The 26,665-nt window shown below is 44.3% G+C and overlaps 1 protein-coding gene across 3 annotated transcripts in view; it reads left to right on the forward strand.

The window, feature by feature from the left end:
• The window catches only part of SLC25A21 (solute carrier family 25 member 21), a 277,131-nt gene that overhangs the window by 187,470 nt on the left and 62,996 nt on the right, over window positions 1-26,665 (forward strand). For all 3 annotated transcript variants that reach the window (XM_083166219.1, XM_083166220.1, XM_083166221.1), the window contains exons 5-6: window positions 3,384-3,450; window positions 25,348-25,407. In XM_083166219.1, the coding sequence (XP_083022345.1) occupies window positions 3,384-3,450; window positions 25,348-25,407 (127 nt within the window). The remainder of the gene's footprint in view (window positions 1-3,383; window positions 3,451-25,347; window positions 25,408-26,665) is intronic.

Genomic DNA, 26,665 nt, shown 5'->3' on the forward strand with positions numbered 1-26,665 from the left:
GGGGCTGTGGTGACTGAATAGGTGAAGGGTTCTCTTCTCCAGGTGTGCTGTTTGTTCTGTAATGCACTGATGCCCATCCTTTCTCAGATCCCATCTCTAATGGGCCTGTGCCATTTCACGGCTGCTGTTTGTATTAGTTCAGGTTACAGCTTCTATTCTTGCAGGCCTGCATTCTGTACACCATCTCCCTAATACATGGAGAACAGAGAAGCTTTTAAGGAAATAAAGAATAATCATATATTTAGCTGTCAGACCCAACCAGACATAATGTATGGTCTGGAACGTACGGTTAAGTCTATGATATCACTTTTAAAATACCGGACTCTTCCCTGTCAGGTGCTCGGACAGATTAGGGGTACTTTGGCTAGTTACCAAACTTTCCTCTGTCTTCATTGACCCCCCACAGAGTTACTCTGCATTATGTTATGTATGGGAATCGTGGTTGGTCTCATTACCATATATGATATAGACACTGTCCCACATCGCAGGCTGCTAAATAAACTTGAAAGTGTGGGATTGGATTATAAAACAATTAAATGGATAAGAACCTGGTTGCAGGATAGGAAACAGGAAGTTGTAGTAAATGGAGTGCATTCTATGGAGGGACATGTTACCAGTGGAGTACCCCAGGGATCTGTAATGGACCAGTGCTCTTTAATATCTTTGTTAGTGACATTGCAAATGGTATTGAAGGGAAAGTATGCCTTTTTGCAGATGACACAAAGATATGCAACAGAGTAGACACACCAGGAGGGGTAAATCAAATGACTGATGATATAAGTAAACTTGAGAATTGGTCAAGAGAATGGCAACTACAGTTTAATGCTAAAAAATGCAAAATTATGCACTTGGGACTCAAAAACCCAAAGGCTCAATATAGTATCAAGGGTACTATAATGGAAACTACTGAGGAGGAAAGAGATCTAGGAGTCACTATTTCAAGTGACTTAAAGGCAGGGAGGCAATGTAACAAAGCAATGAGGAAGGCTAGTCAGATGCTTGGTTGCATAGGGAGAGGAATCAGTAGCAGAAAAAAAGACGTAATAATGCCACTTTATAGGTAATTGGTACGACCTCATCTGGAATATTGTGTCCAGTTCTGGAGACCTTATCTTCAGAAGGATATAAATACATTGGAGAGTGTACAAAGAAGGGCAACTAAAATGGTTCATGGCCTACATCACAAAACTTACCTGGATAGACTAAAAGATCTTAACATGTATAGTTTGGAGCAGAGAAGGGAAAGGGGGGACATGATAGAAATCTTCAAATATATCAAGGGTTTTAACATAGTACAGGTGGGAAATTTTCTTCAAAGGAAAACAAGTAATAAAACATGAGGACATGCTCTGAAACTGGAGGGAGGTAGGTTCAGGGGAAATGTTAGAAAGAATTACTTCACAGAAAGGGTAGTGGATAAGTGGAATAGCCTCCCATCAGAGGTGGTAGAGGCTAAGACAGTAGAACAATTTAAACATGCTTGGGATAGGCAGAAAAAAGGGGCAGACTAGATGGGCCAAATGGTTCTTATCTACCGTCAAATTCTATGTTTCTATATAGAATTCATAATGGAGGAAATGTCAATTTATTTCAAAAGAAACAATTTAAATAAAGATATAATAAAAGCAGTGTCCCAAAACCATTATTAAGATACAAATTAGGCAAACACTTATAGTATCAGCCTTATTTCTCGCCAGCACTGTGAATGTAATAATTTAGATTCTGTGGTTAATTTCCTACAAGTTTTTAATCTGCTACAGACGTTATATTTCTTTTACGTTGTGAATGTGCATTTAAACTACAAAAAAAGATCAACTAGTTATCAGAACCACAACCATGTCTCATCATGGGTACAAGTATTTATCTACTTGCAAATTTCGGCCATTTGACCATGAGACAAAATGGCCGACATGATTTTTTTTTAACAAAATGTATTTTTATTTTATTTTTTTACTTATTTTAACTTCCACGTTGACTCTGACTGGGAATGCTAGTGTGTGTCAAGCGCAGCTGTAGTGGAATGGGGTGCCATGCCTGAAGCATGGTGAGCCATTCAAGGTCCATGTACTGAAATCTACAATTCAACAGTAAAAAAAAGTATGTTGATTTTTTTCATGCATCGACTCTTTATTTGGGTCAACCTTTTGTCTGTCAACCGTGTGCATGCAGACCTAGACACTGTTGAATTTTTCACTGTGAAAATAACATTGGTGGGGGCCCTGAAGGGGTTAACCCTTCAGTGGTGTGTTTTTTTTTGTTTTGTTTTTGTTTTTTAGGGAGTGCTACCTACAGGGCAAGTTTTTTTTTTTTTTTTTGGGGGGGGGGGGGGGGGTAGCTCCCTGAAAATGGCCACTGTTTCCCGGGGCCGGGCCCAGCCTTTGAGCACTCCATCGGCCCTGCCCCCTGCAACCCAGCTGTGTGCAGGTCACCCCGCACACAGACGGGGGAAGGAGGCAGGGCCGGGTAGCAGGAGCTGGGAAGCAGCAGAGGCTGACCCCGTCGCTGATCTCTCCGCCTGGCAGGAGGGGAGCGCAGGCAGTGGCACTCCCAAGGATTTTCCGGGAGCATAACCCGGAAGATTCTCGGGAGTGCCACTGAAGGGGTTAAACCACACATGATATTAGGAACATGCCATGGATGTCCAGCTTAGGCAAACACTCACCCGTTTTCTCCGTTGCTGCTATTGAACTTGTAGCCAGGGAATGAGAGGAACTATGAGAGGAATATGCTATGATTGTTCTTGTTGTGTATTAGGGATATTCCTAAAACATCAATTGCTCCTGTGCATTGGGTATAGTATTTGAAAACCACTGGAATACACATTAACTCCACCCAAATACTTAGTACAGATATGGTCGCACTCATTGTTGTCACATGTGTCTTTGGCACGGATTCGCTATGCTGCGACATTGACGCTCTGCTTTTCTGTGAGCCGCAGGAGCGAATTAGATCATAGTTGCCGACTTCTATGCTGCCCTCACTGAAGTAGAGGGGCGGGGCCAATGTTGGAAGGGGTAAGGGGCGGTTTGGGGGCGGAGCCACTGATTTGATGCCCTATATGGGGGCATGGCTATAGCAAACACATCATTAGTCCCGCACACCCCCCCCCCTCCCCCAGTGCAATGCCGGTATTTGAGGCATTGCACTGCGGGGGGGGGAGGCTAAAATGACACGATTTGGCAATCTTGAATTAGATGCACGCACATGGCGACGGGATCACACCAATTGCTACATATGGGGCACGTGGTGATTGGTACGGCAATGATGAGTGTGACTACATGTGTATATTAGAAATCAACACTATGTTTATGTGCAAATGAAGTTTAAACAAAACTATGTGATAGTCATTCTCTATACAATCATTGTTTTCTGTCTATTTTTAGGTTGCTTGGCTTCTACAAGGGAATACTTCCTCCTATTCTTGCAGAGACCCCAAAACGAGCAGTTAAGGTACAAATTGTAACTAAGTTTTATTTATATAAATCCCAAATGTCGGTGAGCATTTAAAGAATGTGAAATAATCTAACCCTCCTCTCCCCAAACACACACACTAATGCCTGGTACACACCAAAACGATTGAGATCGGGAGCAGATCGTAAGAAGATCCTACGATCATCTCGGGATCTGTTGAAGCACACGATCTGCGTACAATCTGATGAACTGCATATGATCTGCTCCCGATCCGAACCCGATTGGTACCCAGCTGAATGGTCGTTTTCAAATCCTAACTTCTGCAGGTAGGATCTGAAAAACTACTAAACGACCCGCGGGGCCGTGCATCGGATCGGAATCGGATCAGAAATGGCCCAAATCATGCCTAATTTACATACAATCGGTCGAGATTGTATCTAAATCGGGTATTTTGAGGCCAAATCGTTCTGGGGTGTACCCTACATAACATTACACTATCTATGTGTTTTGGAACTGTTAAGGCCCCAATATACTAATATGATTTGGCCTGATTTCACCGATTCCGACGGACCGTGCCAAGAGTATGATTTGGCCTGATTTCACCGATTCAGATGGACCTGGTAAAGAAATCTGCATGTGTTTTTCATCCGCTCTGACCCAATGCATGGTCCCATGCCCATCGGGTGGGAGTCGGACGTGCTGCACATAAGATCAATCGTATGCAGTCGTAAGTGGCTTTTTTAGCACCAGCAATGTATTGCATACGACTTCCCTTGAACTCTGCAGCGGCTCCGCGGGAGTACATCCAAAAAATTGGCACATCAAGTGCCAAATCCTATGTGAGACCCCCCCGGGGAGCTGCTGGGGGAGCTCAAGGGAAATTGGGTCCGACTTGCCCTGATATCCTCTAAAGACCCCTATATACTGTATTAGGCCAACACATCTTAAGGGCATCATAATGACCTGTAATGTTGACTTTATATAGGAAATATTATCTTTTTTTCTTTTTACACACAACTTTTTTATTTGAATTTCTGTGAGCGACGCTGGCATTTTTAGTGGATATTTTGAACATCTCTCAAAGATATGTCGGCACTCAAAGGGTTAAGGAAGTAGCTAAAAGCTACTAGTTGCTGAACTTGCCAGCTAACTGGGGCCTTGACCTGTGACCAAAATCATCAGAGACGTTTGTTATATGAATAGTGAACTAGAAAATCGTCTCCTATTCTGTAAAACAAATTCTCTATTTACATGGCATGCAAAGCTTTGCTTTACCTGCGCTATTTACATAACGTTGAAATTACCATGGGAAGCAAATCAGTATTTTTGGCAGTTCTGAGCTCAGCAAAGAGGAGAATTGGAACATGGTCTACAGCCTTCAATGCTTTGTCTCGAACAAAAATATATGGTATTAACCCTGTATCTCCATAGAATACAGGTGTAACAGAACAATGGGTTTACATTACAAGCAGATTAGTACAACTTGCAGCTTTCGATCCTGTGATTGTTTTCCCCTGCTCTGCTATTCTAGCTTACAGATTTGGAATGGTGTCTTACTATCGCAGTTAAGCATAGTGTCTAGTTGCATGATGCGGAAATCATTCACGTAGCAATTACTGTGCACTGCATTTACTTTGCAGTATTTTGTAAAGTAATAAATATACAGTGTGTGTGTGTGTGTGTGTATATATATATATATAAACAGACATTATAGGGGCTCTGCACACACTAAATTAACTGATAATAAATAGTGGAGATTTGGTTCATGAATTGATCAATGCATTTAAGCCTGCAGCCCCCTTCACGGGACCCCACTGTTCTGCAGGTCCTAACACTATCGCTGAAAATGGCTACAATACACATAGCTATCACATCAATGTTTGATACCAGGCATGCTATCAGGTCTGAAGCTCACAGCAGACTTTGCTTTTATAGGTGAGCAGCTACCAACACACCTGTCACTAATCATCTAGGGAAATGGCTAACATAAGCTATGGAATCTTAGTTAAAGCAGGGTGCATGAGAGAATGTGACCACAATAAGACTAATTAAAAAAATTAATCCAATAAACAATATGTACACGTAACATCGGCACTCATCTTTCCTAGTTTTGGGGTGCCCTATGGCTTGTGACCACATTGTTTAAACAGACATTGTAGGGGCTCTGCACACACTAAATTAACTGATAATAAATAGTGGAGATTTGGTTCATGAATTGATCAATGCATTTAAGCCTGCAGCCCCCTTCACGGGACCCCACTGTTCTGCAGGTCCTAACACTATTGCTGAAAATGGCTACAATACACATAGCTTTCACATCAATGCTTGATTCCAGGCATGCTATCTGGTCTGAAGCTCACAGCAGACTGTGCTTTTATAGGTGAGCAGTTACCAACACACCTGTCACTAATCATCTAGGGAACTGGTTAACATAAGCTATGGAATCTTAGTTAAAACATGGTTCATGAGAGAATTTGTCCACAATAACACTAATTAAAAAAATTAATCTAATAAACAATATATACACTTAACATCGGCACTCACCTTTCCTAGTTTTGGGGTGCCCTATGGCTTGTGACCACATTGTTTAAACAGACATTGTAGGGGCTCTGCACACACTAAATGAACTGATAATAAATAGTGGAGATTTGGTTCATGAATTGATTAATGCATTTAAGCCTGCAGCCCCCTTCACGGGACCCCACTGGCTGCAGGCTTAAATGCATTGATCAATTCATGAACCAAATCTCCACTATATCAGAAAAGCACAGATGCTGCTAATCAGCGCAACCTTGATCACATCAGTTTTGCTTCTGCTGCTCTAAAACCTGGACTCCACATTACCTTCATGTGGACGTATGCTGACCCAGACACACTATTTATGTCTGTGTGCATGTATGTATTCATGTATGCAGCGGCAGCTTTGAAATACAACAATAATGTTTAGGATATATCCAAAGCGATGTCTGTGTCTGGTTCTCCTTCTTCTCCCGTTCTCACAGAGGGGGTATATGTGGAACAAAGAGAAGGATTAAATGTGTAGGATTGTAAATTTCTTCTGAAATGAATATAAATTTAGAACTAGGGTAGGACACACCACACTCACAAAAAGTGTGTGTCAGAAACTTATAAAGGTATCTTTATGGTGATGTTGATAACCTTCACCAAAGTACACCAACGTGTCCAAAGAACTTTTTTAGACGTACATTTCCACTCACTCAAAATTAGAAGATGTAACACATATAATGGTTTCTTTTTCACGGGGGGGGGGTTGGTTCAAACGCTCCCGGGTTTATTTTGCTTGAAATATATTTTTGAAGCAACCAATGGTGAAAATTCACATAAAAAAATTTTTATTACCAAAAAATATATTTTTTAAAATCGGACCACACTTAAGTATACTGGAAACATAAATCCAAAGGTAGGTGGATGATGACAGGTAACTCTTTATACAGGAAAAAAGACGAAACCACCCGAATGTCGATGAGCAAACCACCCGATACCTTAGGTAAATGTCCAGCAGTGACAAGAAGGTAGTCCAAAAAAGAACAAAAGGTGCAGGTCCAGATAGCCAGCCTAGTGGCAGCTAGCTCTCGCCTCCCTCCACAGGCTCCAGGCAGCTCGGTCATATATACATGCTACTGTGTATATAGCACAATGAAGGCATTATATGTGTGTGGCACTACAGGGGGCATTATATGTGTGGCACTAAAGGGTCAGCATTATGTGTGTGGCACTATGGTGGGCAGTATGCATATGGCACTAAAGGGTCAGCATTATGTGTGTGGTACTACAGGGGCATTATACATGTGGCACTATGGGGGGCATAATGTATGTGGCACTATGGGGGTATTATGTATTAGAACTAAGGGGGGCATTATATGTGGGCAACGAGCATGTACTCCCTATGGCAATGAGCATGCCCCCCCGGCATCAAACATGTAACTCCTGACAACGAACATGTAGGTAAACACACTTATATGGCATAATATGTAATGGGCATTATGGTGTGTGGCATAATGTGTAATGAGCAATATGGTGCATGGTATAATATGTAAGGTATACATTTATACACCATATAAGTGTGGTGTAATAGGTAATTTTGTGTGTGGTATACTGTGTAATGGGCATTGCTGTGTTTGGCATACTGTGTAATGGGCATTGCTGTGTGTGGCATACTGTGTAATGGGCATTGCTGTGTGTGGAATAATGTGTAATGGGCATTACAGCATATGGCATAATGTGTAATAGGCAATTCTGTGTGGGGCGTAATATGTCATGGGCATTATGGTGTGGGACGTAATAGGTAATTTGCATAACAGTGTGTGGCTTAATATGTCATTGGTATTATGGTATGTGGCCTAATATGTAATTGGCATTATGGTGTGAAGCTTAATGGGCATCACAGTGTGAGGCGTAACATGTAATGGACATCACAGTGTGATGCGCAATGTGTAATGGGCATTACAGTGTGTGGTATAACGTGTAAAGCATATGGTATACTATGTAATGGCTGTGTGACATGTTATAGGCATTATGGTGTACATTTTTGGCACATGCCTTCGACGCGCACTGTCCCTATTGTCAAGCCCTGGCATAATGTGTAATGGGCATTATGGTGTTTAGCATAATGTGTAATGACCAATATGGTGTGTTGCATAATGTGTAATGACCATTACGGTGTGTGGCATAATGTGTAATGGGCATTACAGTGTGTGGTAGAACGTATAAAGCATATGGTATACTATGTAATCGCTGTGTGACGTGTTATAGGCATTATGGTGTACATTTTTGGCACATGCCTTCGACGCGCACTGTCCCTATTGTCAAGCCCTGGCATAATGTGTAATGGAGATTATGGTGTTTAGCATAATGTGTAATGACCAATATGGTGTGTTGCATAATGTGTAATGACCATTACGGTGTGTGGCATAATGTGTAATGGGCATTGTGGTGTGTGTGGCATATTGTGTAATGGACATTGCAACTTGAAGTGAGGCCACACACCCTTTTTTTTTTTTTTTAAATGTGCACACACTCTGTTTTTGTATCTATTGGAGGGGCACAATTTTAATAAGGAGGGGGGGGGGCAGAAATATTTTTGGCTTGGCGGAGCAAAATTTATACTTACGCCACTGTGTATTACCTACCACAAGTACACACACAGACATTCTAGGGTTAATTTTTTGTGAGCCAATTAACCTACTAGTATGTTTTTGGATTTTGGGAAGAAACCAGAGTACCCAGAGGAAACCCATGCAAATACGTGGAGAATATACAAACTCATTTAGAGCTATGGTGGGAATCAAACCCACGACCTGTATAAACACAGGTTGAGTATACCTTTATCCGAAATGCAACGGGACCATGAGCATTTTGACTGAGGGATTATTCCTGATTTTGGAATATTTCTTTTCACGTACTCACCTGGTCCCCTGGCGGTCCTCCAACGATCCCTTGATGTCCACGGTGACCATCAGATTCATCTTCAATTGCATCCCCGCTGAATCCGAAGGCTGCCGTGGACACCAAGGGATGAGGTAAGGTTGAAAAAAGGTTGTGGGGGTGACGACCAATTTTTCCAGTTTTGTTTTACCCAACTCACGTGTGTGTGTGTGTATGTGTGTGTGTGAGAGAGAGAGAGTGTGTGTGTGTTTCTATATTATATTTCTTTAAAACCCAATAAAAAAAGTTAAGGTTCAAATGGAAAAGTCTTTGGAAAGTGTAGATGAACCCCCACCCATTTCTCAGTGCAGTTGAATTCAGGCCCTGTGACAGTGCTCCGCTTGTTCTTAATATAATCACATCATGCTTATTCTAAGGGCTGTCAATTCAACATTTTTTGGATCTCTGATATTATTAAGCAATCGTGGGTTTCTCTATTCATTTTCATTTTCTCAGTGTACGTTACATTTTTGTCAACACTTTTTTTTTTTGTAAAGCTTGTTTGCATTTCTCAACAGCTGTATTTGCACTGTGCAAAATGTTAGCTTCTTGTTTTTCCACCACACTCATACTTAACATGTCATGTATATTTTAAATGAAGTAAGTCAAAAAATAAAAAATAAATTATGTAAAATGTTTAACAGTATATTTTTTGAATGGACACTTTTCAAATTAATACTTGACATACTTGCCTACTTTTGAAAACTAATTTCAGTGAGATTATATTTGGTAGTAGAATTTGCATGGCGCCCCATTGAAGGGGGCGTGTCATGCTCCACCCAAAGGCCGTGTCTAGTTCCATATATGGAGAGATTGTGAAAAGAGATTGTGAACGTGGCACCTAGAAGCGTGGCTGTGTACTGCTATATCTGAGAGGAATATTTTAAAATTACTTATATACAAATGTAGATGATCCCCAAAGCAGTTAGTAAGAGATACTATACTTTGTGTAGTGCTGGGAAATGGCGCTGATGATTAAATGTAAATGTAAATGTAACAGTGTAATGTGGGCTAGGTGACATGAGGGAGATTGCTAGACTAATGAGGGAGAGAGGGAGATTGCTGTTATTTCAAGGAGTCTCCTGTAGAATGCAGGAGGGTAGGCAGCTATGAATTAAGATCCTATGGAGATGTTTCACTAATACCTGAAAAATGAATTAAAAATAACTATTGTGCATCACTAATGGTAGTAGTGGTACCTGCTTGCCAGATTCTATTCTAATGTATGCAGAGAGCTTTAGAGAACAAATCAATTAAACTCCTCTGAGACAGATCAGCTAAAATCTCCAAGTAACTAGTAGAATACAGTATTATGGGAACATCTTGAAACTACTGAGGAAGAGAGGGATCCTAGGTGTCACTATTTCAGGGGACTTAAAGGCAGGTAGGCAATGTAATAAAAAGAAAAGAGTGAACCTCGAAACCAGTTAAAGCTGCTGTATATGGGAGTGTGTAAGGCTCCCTGTATGTGGAACAGAGAAAAGGAGGTATACAGCGCTGGGTAGTTCTGAATGATGACCACAACACACTTAATGTAGTAAATTACAAATACATTTATTATAGAAATACAAGTTAAGAGAGTACTCTCTAAGAATAAAACATATACTAAAAAATATTGCGCAATGAATAAAAAAATTGGAGGGAATTGAAAAAATGGGGTTTAACCATTAATTGTGGTAACTATAACAAAATTATTGGCACATGAACTACCTTCATTCATTTTTTTCAGAGCTAAGTGCTTGCATTAAACCCCATTTTTTCAATTCCCTCCAATTTTTTATTCATTGCGCAATATTTTTTAGTATATGTTTTATTCTTAGATATTACTCTCTTAACTTGTATTTGTATAATACATGTATTTGTAATTTACTACATTAAATGTGTTGTGGTCATCATTCAGAACTACCCAGCGCTGTATACCTCCTTTTCCCCAGGCAATGTAATAAAGCAATGAAGAAGGCAAGTCAGATGCTTGGTTGCATAGGGAGAGGTATCAGCAGTATAAATAAAGACGTAATAATGCCACTGTATAGGTCATTGGTGCGACCTCATCTAGAATACTGTGTTCAGTCCTGGAAGCCATATCTCCAGAAGGATATAAATACATTAGAGACTGTACAAAGAAGGACAACTAAAATGGTGCATGGCCTACATTTTTATCTCATGCTGTTTTAAAAGTCTATGTTTGTAAGTGTGGATGTGTATTCAATTCCCTTTTAAACTGAGAATAATTTGCACTATATTTATCTTTTAATACCACCTTGCTCACATGTATTGTGAAAAAAGGTGGCTATCATTTCAGGTTATCAAGCCTGATTATTGAATCTATCCAGTGACAGCACAATGAAAAATGGTGATATTGTTTCAATTTTTGAATCTGTCTTATAAGGTTATACACTGAGCGCTTTATGTGACGCACCTTTCTTTTGTTGCATATCGAATCTATACCTGGGTATACTCTGGATTTTTTACCCTTTGGTGTTATTACACTAGTTGCACATTGTCTTTAATTGCGCACAATTGTTGTTACTCCATATTCCACATGGTTCTTATCTTCCGTACCATTCTATGTTTCTATCTTTAAGAAATGTATTGTAGGTTTTTTTTTTTTTTTTTTTTTTTTTTAACCAACTGGGCTTTTTTTTTCTTTTAAAGAAAATATATAATTTTATTAATCTGTTTTTGAAAAAGAAAAGGTTATTTTACATGATGCTTGAAACCCTGTTAAAATAAATACAACATTCTCCGCTAATAAATTACCAAATTTACATAGAAATTTTAAACAAATAAGACTTCCCAATCATTTTATTGGTACACTTGCCTGACATCAGACTGTAACATCCGGGGTCCACCTGCGCTTTCCCCGACACTCCCACTAAACAGCTAGGTGCTGTCCCCAAATTCTGGCCAGCTGTCAATCATGTTGTGTATGGGCAGCGATGAAAAGCCTGGCTTTCATCACAGGATGTCCTTGCGCATGCACACTGCGAAGCGTACACATGCATGGCCATCCCTTTAAACGGACGGATCTGAATCAGACTCAATGATCAATGCAAGGATTCATTGAGACTCTCTGTGTCTACCATCCAATCACCGGAATATTCCTATACAGGCTGGCCATTATGAACAGTCAAGTAAATCTGGTTTGCTCTCACAACAATGGAGACTAATGAATCCATGTTGATGTGAGCAGGGCCGGTGCAAGGCACCGGAACGCCCCAGGCGAGTCGGGGTGCGGGCGCCCCGGGGGCAGGGGGGGTGGGTGGGTTAGGGTTGCTTTGTAATGTTGGGTATGTAAAATAAATAATGGACAGACCGAGTAGGTAACGATGGGGCCTAGCGGAACCTCCTGGTGACCCAACACATAGCTAGTACGTCTGCCATTGTACTGATGACAAATACCGGTCATTCTGTTAATGCTTTGTGACATGCCCGCAATGTTTGTCTAGTTGCCATGACAGGGAACGTGTTGAACAGCCTTTAGTGTCAGCAGTGGCCTAGCTAGAAATTTTTCTCCCCCTGCCCAAAAAAATTCTGCCCCCCCCCCCCCCCCAAGAAGGGGTGAGGCGATGGACTATGGGTGCCGCTGGCTGAGCTGACAGGTGACCCAGGCACCAGTGGGCACTGAGCTTGTCCCGCTTCATGCATATGTAATGAGCGGGACCCGCTCATTACATATGCATGGGGCGGGGACCTGCTCATTCAATATGCACTGCACTGGGTCCCCGCTCATTAGATATGTACAGAGTGGGACCAGTTCAGCACTCACTGTTGGCTGGGACGCCTGTCAGTTCAGCCAGCAGTGCCCACCACAGACCCCGCTGGCGCCGCTCCTCCAAGCCGCCGCAGGGTCTGCCACATATGTAGCTACGCCACTGAGTGTCAGCCTTGCGATATAATCAAAAATTATGACAATACATTTTGTATTTCCAAGGCAACAATTTTTAAATAACATTATATATTTTTTAATGCAGCAAATGAACTTTACAAGTCTGATTTGCATTTAGGCATCACTTAAATTGAAGGCCTATATTTCACACAAAGATGTGCCAGGCAACCACTGACCTCTGAATTGATTCTGTAAGACGAAATCTCAGCAGTTTTGTAAGTGCACAATGTTTACCTACTGACGTCTATAGAATTTTCTCTTGTATGAATATCTCACCACCGGCTTGCCCACGTGACTTCCAATCACTCAACACACATAATTATACAAAAGCTAAACAACCTTTAAAGGCAAACTCAAAGATAGAACAAACTTCTCTCTATAATTGTAGTATAAGAAATATACCCGCTGCATTTTCATAAGTTGCTTCTAGATTTAGAGTGAGGACAATTACTTTTTGAAACCTCTATAAAACATTCTGTTAAAAAAAAATATATATATATATATATATATATATATATGAACCCAATATTCCAACTCGCGCTCTATATACATATATATATATATATATATATATATATATATATATATATATTATACTGCTGTCTCTTGTATGCAAGGCTAAGGCCACTCAGCGTGTAAAGTGCTGGGCTGCGATGATATCGGATTGTCACACAGTCATCCCAAACTGCCCTGAAAACGGACATGCCTGTGTTGTCTGGACTTCACCCTTTTCCCCTTACGCTGCACTGCCACCATGTCTCTGCCCCCCCTTGACAAACAAAATGTGATCACATCTTTCTGGGGTGCACTCGCAGTTTGATACTGAGGGCATGTGTGCTCTGGGTGCTGCACATGTGTAGAAGTGTGAAATTAACCTAATAGCGATTTTTGCATAACCTAGTGAATTCGGCTCTCTGGGCAGTATTCAATGAGGCTGATTTACCATTTGTTTTATGGCGATTTTGTGCTATTCTCGTGCTGTACGGCGATTTTTTTGACTAAAACGGTGAATCCCCCTATTCAATGACCAGATGGCGAATACATTTCAAGGTTTTTATCGCCATGATTCACCGAGTAGCAATCGCTATCTTTTTATGGTGAAGTGGAATGTGAACTTTTAAAATAAAGTGTTTTGTTTTTTACATTTGGTGTCAAAAAATCAGGAATTTTATTCTGAGGAGGGGCATGCTATTTTTATTCATGTGCTGTAAGCACATGAATAAATATTTAATAAAAAAAAAATATATATATATATATTTTTTTTTACACAGCAGCCAGCAGGGGGCCGGGAGCCGAGCCACTTATTATATATTCATATATTCACTGCACACGATCATTACATATGCACGATCGGGTGTAGTGAATACCCGGTCCCCTGTTGGCTATCCCAGGGGGGCAGCCTGTGCTGCCTGGCTCCCGGGGAGCCCACCTCCCCCCCACAAACGTTCTGGGGCAGGCAGGGAGACTTCCATCTCCCTGTCTGCCGCCGTCCTCCGGCTCCCTGCTGCATAGCCGCAGGAGTTAAAATTCGCCGGTCAGGGTCAGTGAGCCCCTGACTCGTTGAATACTGGAGCCGGCGAGGCTCCGGAACGCGGCGAGCAGTAGCGAATGTGCAGCGAATCCTAAACAGGATTCGCTGCACATCGTCAAAATTCTCATTGAATACTGCCCACTGACTCCAAAGTAAGTGTGAACTGTCCATGCTCTGATACGACGTGGACACTACTTGTTGCTTGTTGATCTTAGTAGAGTCTCCAATATTGTATGTTGGAACTCACCTGGACAAATATCACACTTAGCCAAGGCTCCTTCATACTATATAGACGGAAGTTCCCTGTCAGGAATCGCGGTGTGCGGCCGCATCCCTTACCATTGCTCTGGTGCATCCTGCGGCGCAGGCCCGCACTTTGTTTCCCCTTCAGCCACGATCCCACTGTGGCTCCCAAGCTGTCGACTACCCTCCCCGGCTCCCAGACCGTCAACATCCCTCTGCGGCTCCCAGACCTTCGACATCCCTCTGCGGCTCCCAGGCCGTCGACATTCCTCTGCGGCTCCCAGGCCGTCGACATCCCTCTGCGGCTCCCAGGCCGTCGACATCCCTCTGCGGCTCCCAGGCCGTCGACATCCCTCTGCGGCTCCCAGGCCGTCGACATCCCTCTGCGGCTCCCAGGCCGTCGACATCCCTCTGCGACTCCCAGGCCGTCGACATCCCTTTGCGGCTCCCTGGCCGTTATGAACTGTCACCAGCTCTTAGGCCTTCAACACTCACCTCCAGCTCCCAAGCCACTGATACTTACCTCTGGCTCCCAGGCCGTCCACAACCATCCCCTGCTTCCAGACCAATGCCTCCTGTCATCACCGGCTTCCACACCAATGACCATTAAGACTCTAAGACTTTCTCAAGTCTTCCAGCATACATTCCCCGGAATCCTCTGTTGCTAGTCAGCTTGTTCCAGAGAACCAGGGCAGGGGCCTTGACCTGCTCGTCGGGCGCAGTTAAGTCCAAAGCACCTTGCGGGGCTCCCTAGTAAAAACCACTGGCAAGTTAGACTGCGCTCCTGTCTTAGTCTCTGCCAACCCTCTGGTTCAGCTGTCCCCTGGTATCCCAGTGCATATCCTCGCAATACATCAAACAACCTTGTTTCCTGTTTCAAGCGCCCTCCACTGGACCACCCCGGTCACAGACGGAAACACAGAAAACTCCGGTGCTGACATTCCCAAATTTACTGATACAGTGCCTAATGGGTAATACAAGAAATAAACTCTAGCACCTACAGAAACCAGATCAGTAAAATGTTTGGGTACTTGTTTCCTAGCACGGCCACCCCGATTTCCATCGGGGTGGTCGTGTCGGAAAAATCGCGTCGGTCACATCGCATGCGACGCGACCGACCCGATTTTTAAATTGAATCAAATGTGAATAGGGTCCCTGGGACACGATTTTACATAGGATTCAATGTAAAATATTCCCTAGACCCCCAATTTTACACCTTGAACCCCACGCCACAATTGACGCCAACCCGAAGCGTGGCGAGCGCAGTGAGCCCGCGAGTGGCGGCGGTGCGCATCCTCCGACCTATTCATTCCCCTACTATCCACGTCGGCGTGGAGTTGAGAATATAAAGTGTGGCAAGCGCAGCGAGCCACCGAGCCCCGCGAGGGGACGCGTATAACTTCCGGCTCGGTGGCTCGCTGCGCTCGCCACACTTTATATTCTCATCTCCACGCCGACGTGGATAGTAGGGGAATGAAAAGGTCGGAGGACGCGCACCGCCGCCCCTCGCGGGCTCGCTGCGCTCACCACACATCGGGTTCGCGTCAATCGTGGGGTGATGACGGGGCCATATATAATGTGAAATGGGTCATATTGGCCCATTTCACATTGTTTCCTAAGTGAGATGGACTTTCAATGTAAAAAATTATTTTAACATTGAAGCCTATGGAAAAATCGCGGGCATCGTGTCGGGGGGCAATGTTAATGGTCGCGACCGACGCGATGCCCGCGATTTCGCCTACCTGATTTCAAAGGAAATCGGGTCCATCGGGGGCATCGTGTACCTTAACTTTAAGGTACACGATGCCCGCGATTGTGGCCGTGCTAGGAAACAAGTACCAATGTTTGCATATGAAGTGGTGCCAAGAATAAGTTACAAAGCTTAATCTAATTCCTGCCTAATGATTGCCACTGGATGGAATTGCATTCTTGCACCACTTGGAAACCACTTTCCTGATCACTACAACTCATTTAATTTAGATATTGCTCCAAATAGATCACTTGATTAGTCTTTGAAGCAGAAATCCACATTCCTAATTATTGTTCGTCGTCAATATCTACTATCTTGCTATTTCTTTGAAAATCACTGAAATGTATAATCTAGAAAACCGATAAGAATTATTATTTAAGATTAGTTCGTTTTCATTAATGTAACTTTGTAATTCCCTTGCTAAAACTAATCTTCATCCTGGAGGTCTCTGTGTTCCCTAAGCAAAGGCATAGGGAGTGCAGAGCCGGTGGGGCACAAGCGGTGGATTTGCTACCAGCCAGAAGGAGAAAGGGGAACACGGAAGCTATAATTCAACACAGGAAAAGTAAGGCTGTGTTTATCTTTTCAACATGCGTTAAATATACCGGCAAGTATGTATGTGTGTGTGTGTATATATATATATATATATATAGCTTGCAGATGGCAGGCACTCAGTCGAATCAGGCTGGTAAATGCGCCGGGGTGCCGGAGGGGAGATGAATAGTATGCAGAGTCTGGCACTCTCACGGTCTTATCAGCAAAGAAGACACAACACAGCAATGGTGGGTCAACGTTTCGGAAGTCGGTTTACTTCCTTTTTCAAGACAAGGTGCAATACAAAATACAAACAAACGTGTCTGACCTATAAGTGTACCTGGAGGGGTTGGTCTCATCACGTGCGGCGCTGATCCGCCCTCGACCGCACCTCCGGCCCGGCATCTCCCAGGGGCGCATGGCTATGACGTCAGTCCCAGCTGGGAGCTTCTCAGTGCATCAGAGAGTGGGGGAGTGGCTGGACAGCGTCACTGTTTCCTGAGCAACCAAACAAAACAAAAGCAGTGCATCAGAACAATCTGTGATATACGTGGCTGTAAAGAAAGTGAAACAGTGCATAAATAAGGCTGAAAGTAACGGGTGAGTATAAGCATGGGATACAAAATGAAAGTATACATAATATCCAAATATATTAAAATACATAAGCAATATAGTCGACAATGTAAGGTCGACATACACGCTCCTACTATAGAGCAGTCGACATACCTGTGTCGACAGGTGCAAAAAAAGGCAAATTTGCGCAAAAAAATGCGCAAACATGGACAGAAAACCTGTCCATAGAATATAAGGTACAAATGTCCATGGGACCAAGGGAGAAAAAACAATTAAAGAAACATATTGAACGAGAAATGTTCATTCAACCCCTTAGGGCTCACAGTGTCCAATGTATGGATCCATCGGGTCTCCAATTGTATGAGCCTCTTGCCCCGATCTCCTCCTCGAATATCAAAGGGCACATGATCAATAATGGTATGGCGGAATTGGGCCAGATTATGCTTGGCAGCAGCAAAATGTTTAGCCACTGGCTGGTCAGATTCTTTCTTGCTGTTGAGGGCAGCTCTGATGGAGTGACGATGCATGGCCATCCGCTCTTTAAAAGAACGGATGGTCTTGCCCACATAACATAAGCCACACGGGCATTTTATAAGATACACAACATAAGTGCTGGAGCACGTAAGAGGGTATCTGATAGAGAATCTTTTCCCAGATGAGGGGTGTGTGAATGTCCTGCCAGTGATCATATGGCTACAGGTAATGCAGCCAAGACATTTGAAGCAGCCATCAGGTCTGCTCTGTTTAGGTGGATTTCTCTTAGTGACGTCAGTACGTACGAGCATGTCCCTGAGGTTGCGTCCACGGTTGTAACATGGCATAATTCTGGTATTCTTCAAATTCTTAAGGTCACGATCATTTTGGACCATGGGCCAAAGATGTTTAGAATTTTTCTTGATAGACCGGTCTCCAGTATCAAACATCCTCACCCAATGTATCCAGTCATCATTACTCACAGTGGTATTCTTCTTTTGTAGTAAGGTGGCCCTGGGTATGTTCCTCAATTTTTCTGTGGCAGCATGTAATAGAGGTTTAGGATATCCTCTATGTTGAAATTTTTCACACATTTTATTAATGTTCAGTTCCAGTTGTTGGTCAGAACTGGTGATGCGTTTGGTTCTTATAAGTTGCGAGAACGGAAGACTTCTGATGGTCGCTGCAGGATGGAAGCTCTGGGCAGAGAGTAGACTGTTGCGGTCTGTCGGCTTTGAATATAGATCTGTACTCAAAGTCTCGCCATTATTGATGATGGTAACGTCCAGAAAATGAATTTCACTTTGGCTCATGGACATGGTGAACTTGACCGTTGATATGATTGATGAGTTCAATGTCTGACCCTTGCCACAGAAGTAAGATATCATCGATGAATCTGCAGTAGAAGACTATCTTAGATTTCACAGATGATTGGAAGAACAGTTCCTGCTCAATGATGAACATATATGAATTAGCGTACGAGGGTGCGACAGGAGAACCCATCGCACACCCCGTACGCTGCTGAAAAAACTCCCCATTGAATAGGAAATAATTCCTGGTGAGGGTGAGTTTGAGTAAATCCATCATGAGCTGGATAGAAGGACCACCATAGTTGTCACTGGCTCCTAAGAGATTTTGCATGGCTTGGATACCTTCAGGGTGGGGAATACTGGTGTAAAGGCTCGTGATGTCAAGAGTGCAGAGCCAAAGATTCGTGGGTAGAGCAGGCAAATTTTGTAACTTGACGAGCAGATCAGAGGTGTCACGCAAATAGGTGCTCTGTTCTTGGACACAAGGCTGTATAAAGTGGTCTAAAAACTGTGCCACTTTAGAATAAACAGAGTCACTAGCCGAGATTATCGGTCTCCCCGGTGGTCTAGTAGGATTCTTATGAATCTTCGGGAGACAATAGATAATGGGTACTCTCGGAAATTCAATAATGAGTGCCTCAGCAGTGTCTATCAGTATCAGATGATTGGTGGCTGCCTCACGTAGGATGGTGTCAAGTTCTTTGTTGTACTGACCAGTAGGGTCACCAGGTAGTTTATCATAGACACTGTTGTTGTTAAGTTGGGAGTACACCTCATTTATGTAGTCATCAAGTTTTAGCAAAACTGTGCCGCCCCCTTTATCAGCTGGAATGATGAAGACATTATCAAGATTTTTTAGTTTTTTGATGGCCTGCCATTCTTCTGCTGATAGATTGGATCTAGTCAGTTTACGTGTGTCATGGGTTTGAGAACACACATTATAGTCCATGGTTTTGATGAAGCTGTTAATTGAAGGGTTGGGGCATGGTGGGTCGAAAGTTGATTTCTTTTTAAAAGCAGAGTATTTAGAATCAGAAGGGGGATTTGCAGTTTTATCTTTGAAGAAATCTCGTAATTTGAGCTGTCGGTGGAATCTGGCTAAGTCGACCTTCCAACGAAAGTCATCGAATCTGTTGGTAGGGATAAAGGAAAACCCCTTATTTAAGACCGAGATTTCGGCTGTAGTAAGAGTAATGTCAGCCAAATTGAAGATTACATTCTCTTCTTGCTGCCCTTGTTGGTTTTCGATCCGCTTGTACTGGCCTCCTCTTCTAGTGGGTCTCCGTCTCGCTCGCGCCCGGCGCGAGTCTTTACCCCTAAAGGGGGCTTGGTAGAGTATTTGGCGGAGGAATCTCCAGTATCGCTGTTGGAGGAATAGGTGTCACTATTATTTGGCCGATTGCGGTTTCTTCTTTTGGTGAATTTGCGGGCATATGGGTTGGGACCCCTTTCAGTATTGTTGCCAGTGAGCCATCCGTAAACTTTATATTCATCATAATCACGGTTAACCGTGTCGAATTTCTTCTTTTTAAAGGCTGTTAATTCTTTTTTATATGAGGCAACAAGTTTGTCTAGTTTGTCAAGCCAGTTCTGGGATGTGTCTGACTGGAGTTGGGGTATCTGTGTCTCTTCAAAGGCTGCTAGCTTAGTCTTGGTCAGGGTTAATTCCTTCGCAGATTCTTCTATGACCAGGGTCATAAGGTCGAAAGAGCAGTTGTTGAGAACTGCTACCCACCGTCGGAAGAACTCATCATTGTATCTGCCTATGGTGGGTATGTTCTTAACGCGAAAGCCTCCCGGAATTTTACGGTCACGGTAATATTCTGATAGCGTGATGCCATGCATCAGAAAGTCTACTTCGCGCTTTTTAATCTTTAGCAAATTGTTGAATATCTCATCATTCGATGTCGACTCCACTGTGTCAGCAAATCTTTCTTTAAAGAGCACAGCTTCTGATTCGCTGTCTGAGAAGCGAAGTCTCTCTCCCAATGGTAGCTGGATTCTATTGCTGGTATTTCTGCCCTGCCGGTCAGACGCCGCTGCAGGTGCCGCCATGGCTGTAATACAATCCGTTACAAACAGCGTGGGTGGTGGAGACGTGGAGGGTTAAAACCACACTCACTATACCTTATGTCCCTTAAGCAGGGAAATAGCGAGGGAGAATGTCCTTAGTAGCAAAGCACATTGATCTGTAACTTCAGTCACACAAACGGGTGACAGATAAAGGTTAGGACGGTGCCATGCAGGATGACGGTTTCCTGTGTTGGAGAAGCCGGCTCCGTATGTAGCTTGCAGATGGCAGGCACTCAGTCGAATCAGGCTGGTAAATGCGCCGGGGTGCCGGAGGGGAGATGAATAGTAAGCAGAGTCTGGCACTCTCACGGTCTTATCAGCAAAGAAGACACTCAGGAAACAGTGACGCTGCCCAGCCACTCCCCCACTCTCTGATGCACTGAGAAGCTCCCAGCTGGGACTGACGTCATAGCCATGCGCCCCTGGAAGATGCCGGGCCGGAGGTGCGGTCGAGGGCGGATCAGCGCCGCACGTGATGAGACCAACCCCTCCAGGTACACTTATAGGTCAGACACGTTTGTTTGTATTTTGTATTGCACCTTGTCTTGAAAAAGGAAGTAAACCAACTTCCGAAACGTTGACCCACCATTGCTGTGTTGTGTCTTCTTTGCTGATAAGACCGTGAGAGTGCCAGACTCTGCATACTATATATATATATATATATATATATATATAAATTTGTATTATGATTTAAATGTTTGACCTTTCGGACCACCCCTGCCCCCCCCCCCCCCCAACCCTTAATCCAGCTTTGGTGCAAGGTCCGCATGTCCCTGTATTTGCGCCTACACCTGATGCTGACTCTGAGCTGACTGAAAAGTCAGAGTTATACATGCTGCTGCATCAGGGCTCGAGTGCTGCACTGGGGCTGGTCTCAAGATCATGCAGTCACAGCCGGGCGGCATGATCCCCTACATCCCCCCTCTCATCCTGCATCCCCCCTCACACCCAGCACCCCCCTCTAACTCTAGGTCCTCCCCTCTCACCCTGCATCCCCCCTCACCATGCATTTTCCCCCACCCTGAACCCCATTCTCACCGTGCGTTCTGTCCCACCCTGCATCCCCCCTCTCCCCATGCATCTCCCTTCCCCTCTGCATTCTCTCACCCTGCATCCTCTCCCACCCTGTGTCCTCTCTCCCACCCTGTGTCCTCACTCTCACCCTGCATCCTCTACCACCCAGTGACCCAGTCACCATATCTCCCTCTCCCACCCTTCTGCCCTCCACAATGTGCTCTGGTGCCTTTCAGGGGGGAGGTCCATGGGGGGGGGGGGATGACAACACTACACCGGGTGTCACCAACCATAGTGATGCCTCTGCCCCGGCCATCAGAGCGTCATGTGTCCTCCGTTCCTGCTCTGTCCTCTCTGCTCAGCTGTGTGATTCTGACTGGGACGCTACTCTGACTATGTAACTGCCGGTACACAAGTACCCATTAATCATTGCTGGCATCCTATTGATGGGGGGTGGGGGTATGGTTTTTTTTTAAGAATGATGAAGCCGCAAAATAGACCCTTTCTCCGGGCGCCATGGCACCTAGCTACACCGCTGGCCCTAAGCAAAGCTTCAGTGCCAGTAGTGGGGGAGGCCTCTCGGTAGTAGAAATGAGGAGGAGCCTCTTCAAAAAGACTACAAGGCTAATATTTGTGTGAACATGATCTTATTAAACTTAGATTTTCATTGACGAGTTAAGGTTCTATGCCGAGGTTAGGGGGTAGAGAGTGCCCAAAAACTGTGCCCACCTATGGTTAATGGTGATGTAACTCCCGATTAACTAGAATCAGGGGCACCAAAACCTAGTAGTTCTAGCTATTAGGTAAAATTTTATTTTTTGAAATTGTTTTATAGAATTATTTTTTTGTGCTTTCAGACTCATGAGGCTTGACAGCCTGGCGGGCTGCGGCACTAGCTATAGTAGTCTGGCACGGTGAAGATGAGTCACAGCAGGTTTAGGCTGGGTAATTAGTGGTGGCTGATTAGATCTGCACCCTGTACCAGTGAAATGTGAATTTTCAGTTCATTGGGCTCTGTGATGAGGCTTGAATTCCAGATGGAACAAAAATGATTAAGGAAGTCTGGCACCGAACTCTTTGAGCCGATTCCAAGCTGACAAAAAAACCATGGTATAGCGGAGGTATGGTTTCTCTTATCTAGAACCCCATGCAGTGTGTTCAGAATCAGTGGCGGCTCCAGAGGAGGTGCTGCACCACAGATCAATATTCAAACAGGGGAGCCACACCAATTGCCACCAACTGCCATTCCAAACCGACACACTAGCAGTTGGTGTTTCTCCCCTATTTGAATTTTCAAGTGTGCCACAGCCCCGCTTCTGGAGCTGATACTGTTCACAATGGAAGATGGCACTTTTTGTATTATACAATAACTGATCACTGATCCCATCTGCCCATGGTGTGAAGGACACTATGAAACACATTTAATGAGAATTGGAGTGCTAGGTCCAGCGTGTGGAATGAATTCTTACAGAAAACATTTCCAAGCTTGCCAGCAAATAGTTCCTGTTCTATCAAAGCTCCCTTTCCCTGGTGAACTTTTCCTCTTCGGTAACCTATGGGTTAACCCAGGAAACATGAATGTTCAGCAATGATGTAAATGTACTAGGGCACATACAGCAGGTGTAGTAGTGTACAGTGATGAGTGATGAAACAAACTGGAAACATGCCATCTAATTTGAACAATGTGGTAGTTTAGTTCAAATAGTCTTGCACATTCCTCCTCTCCAGGACATAGTTGCAGCGAGTAGGTTTGTCGTATGCAAGCAAATCATGTAATACTTCAATGCTAGCTGATTACTTAGTAGCAGCAGTAACCACCTGGACATCTCACAGGTTACAAGCACCTCTTGGCTAAGGAGCTAACGCTCTTTCTTGCTTACTCTCACTACCGGCTCTCCTCCAATGACTCACTGTGATGGTATTTGCAACGTGTTTGTGGAGTTCTTATGATCACTAATGAACCACAGTAGCTGGAGGTCACACAAGAGTCGGTAACTGTGAACAGAGAAACGAGCACAAATTTAGTACACTGCTGGAATCCTTTTCAGAGTAATAGTGATACTAAATTGGTGAAGACCAGAAGTAGTTGGACCACAGTGAATGTCTATGATTTAGTACATTTGAAGGCCAGAGAGTTATCCACATGTATAGCCAAGTTCATTCCAAAGGCTTGGTACACTAGTGGTCAGTCCAGAGCTTTCTAGGTACCACTAGACCATGGTAAATGGTCCCAATAACCTGGCAATGCTAATGATTCTCATCCGAAATGCCAAGGTCAAGAATGTATTGTATTTTCGGGCCTGATGTCTATAGAAGATGGCTCTTAGTTCATAATTGATCTTAATAATCAATGTTTGGCTTTGAGCAGAGCTGCCTACACTGGGCCTAGTTACTGGAGCCCGAAGGAAGCCAATTCATACACCATTGGATTTCATATTATTGTGCCGAGTGTTGAAAAGCAATTTGCCTTCATTGCACTCTTAGTCCATACGGGATGCAGTTACAATCCCGGCGGTCGGGATCCCGGCGTTCAGAATCCCGACGCTGGAATCCCGACCGCCGAAATGCCGACACTTTCTCCCTCCTGGGGTGTCCACGACACCCCTGGAGGGAGAATAAATTAGTGTGCCGAGCGTAGCGAGGCACCGGGCCACCTGCGTGGCGGGCGCAGCGAGCCCGCAAGGGGGGGCGATCCACGTCCCCCCCTTGTCGGCATTTCGGCTGTCGGGATTCCGGCGTCGGGATTCTGAACGCCGGGATCCCGACCGCCGGGATTCAATACTGAATCCGTCCATACAGTTCTGTGATGTATAGCTGCAGTGTATGGGCTATTCAACCCCCAATGAGCCACCCGGGACCTTCCCGGGCAGCAGGATCGCATGCGTTACATTTCATGCGGTCCTTTCATATGTAATGTTTCACATGCAACCCTGTTCCCCTTCAGCGAGAGGGGGCCGAGTCGGAGGTCGGACAGGAAACAGGGTCGTCAAACACATCTAAATTTATCAGCCTGGTCCGTTTGGGTCGGGTTAAATCGGCCTATGTATGTATTGTGTCCCCACCATGTGTAAGTGTGCAGCTGTGTTCTCAGACTTGCAGGTCATCCTCTGTACCTGAGGGGTTAGTGCATGCAGTTGCCCAGTAATTTTGTGTTGGCATATATATCAGTATAGGGACTTGCAGAGATTTGGAGCACTGACGATGGGTTGCAAACTTAAATGTTTTGAAAATCACCTTGCTCTTATTTGAAAACTACAACTGCCTTCCTACATAAAGCCGAGCGGTGTGTGTTACTGTTGTGAGGACTATCACGGTATGGTCACCACGTGAATGGTGGAAGGAGGTCCAAGAAACAGCTAATAAAAGTAGATGCATAGTCCACTTTCGTTAGGTGATGCTAGTTCACTTTTCAAAGCACTGGTTTATATTGTTTATATCAACAATGTATTATTTACAGTACCTAGGAACTAGAGTATAACATATTATTTCGGGGGTGCCTGGAATCTCACATTGGTACCGTTCTTGCCGGCTAGCTGCATCTGTCAATACTGTAGTGTCTGTGAGCTCTTGTGTTGATCTGCACTGATTTGCTTACTTTCAGTTCTTCACCTTTGAGCAATACAAAAAGCTGCTGATGCCGCTGTCCCTGCCCTCGGGATGGGTAAGTCAAACTCGGATCTCATAAATGATTGCAGCAACATAAGCCTGTTACAGTGTCTTGACAGTGTGTAGATAAGAGGCATGAGAGACCTACGGGGTCATACAAATGTAACATATAGCGATGTGTAAAACACTTCATATGCAAATGCATTATTTAAGAATATCAGGTGAACAAGTAAACCTTATAATCAGAGTTTAATACAATTAGTGCAAGTGGGGCAGATGTAACATGTGCAGAGTGAATTATATATGGGTGAGTTATTTTGTTTCTGTGCAGGGTTAAATACTGACTGCTTTATTTTTGCACTGCAATATAGATCTCAGTTTAAAGAAAAACCCCACCCAAATCTAATTCTCTCTGCACAAGTAACATCTGCCCCACCTGCAGTGCACATGGTTTTGTCCATTTGAGAAGGAATTTCCTTTGCGAGTGAACCAGAATAAGGGCCTAGATATATAGGACCTTATTCTGGTCCACACGAAATGCTGTGAATTTCGCAACATTGCGTGTGGACTAAATGCTGCCCGCCACTCTCAGGTCCACCCACCTCCTCCTCGCACGCTAGTTTTGGCAAAACATCGTATGGGGCGACACCCACCGCCGACCATTGAATGATGTGGAAGGTGCACCGTGCATACATATGTAAGTGACTGTCAGGTCCCTTAGTTTTCCGTGCACCCTGGACAGGAACAAAGGTTCCTAGCCTAGGGAGAGAAGGAAGATGAGATGGGGGAGACCTGAAGCGGGTCGGGGGATTCGCCCATGGGAATGTTAAGTGTTTCATGGGCGTTCTCATGCAAACCACCCAGTGGTGCGGTTGGCGGGCAGCTGACATCACTGGATATTCCGCACCTGCATCACTGAACATTCCCTATTCCCATGGAGGAATCCCCCGACCCGCTTCAGGTCTCCCCCATCTCCTCTTCCTTCTCTCTCTAGGCTAGGGTACACTGGATACAGCCAGCAACACTCTGGGCAGTATTCAATGAAGATATTCTCCGTGCATGGCGAGCATTTTTTTTTGCTCGCCGTGCACTCTCCGTGTTCCGGAGGGCTCGCTGCCACTCCTGCTCCCACTATTCAACGTTTTTAAGACTCGCCGCCACTCCTGCTCCCACTATTCAACGTTTTTAAGACTCGCCGCCACTCGCGGCGAGTCTTAACCCCTGCAGCGGACGAGCGTCCGCGGCAGGGAGCTGACAGGGAGCCGGGGGACGGAAGAAGTCTCCCTGGCTGCTCCAGAGGAATGTATAGGGGT

The sequence above is a fragment of the Crinia signifera genome, chromosome 12, assembly GCF_055691185.1.
Source record: "Crinia signifera chromosome 12, ASM5569118v1, whole genome shotgun sequence".
Lineage (NCBI taxonomy): Eukaryota > Metazoa > Chordata > Amphibia > Anura > Myobatrachidae > Crinia > Crinia signifera.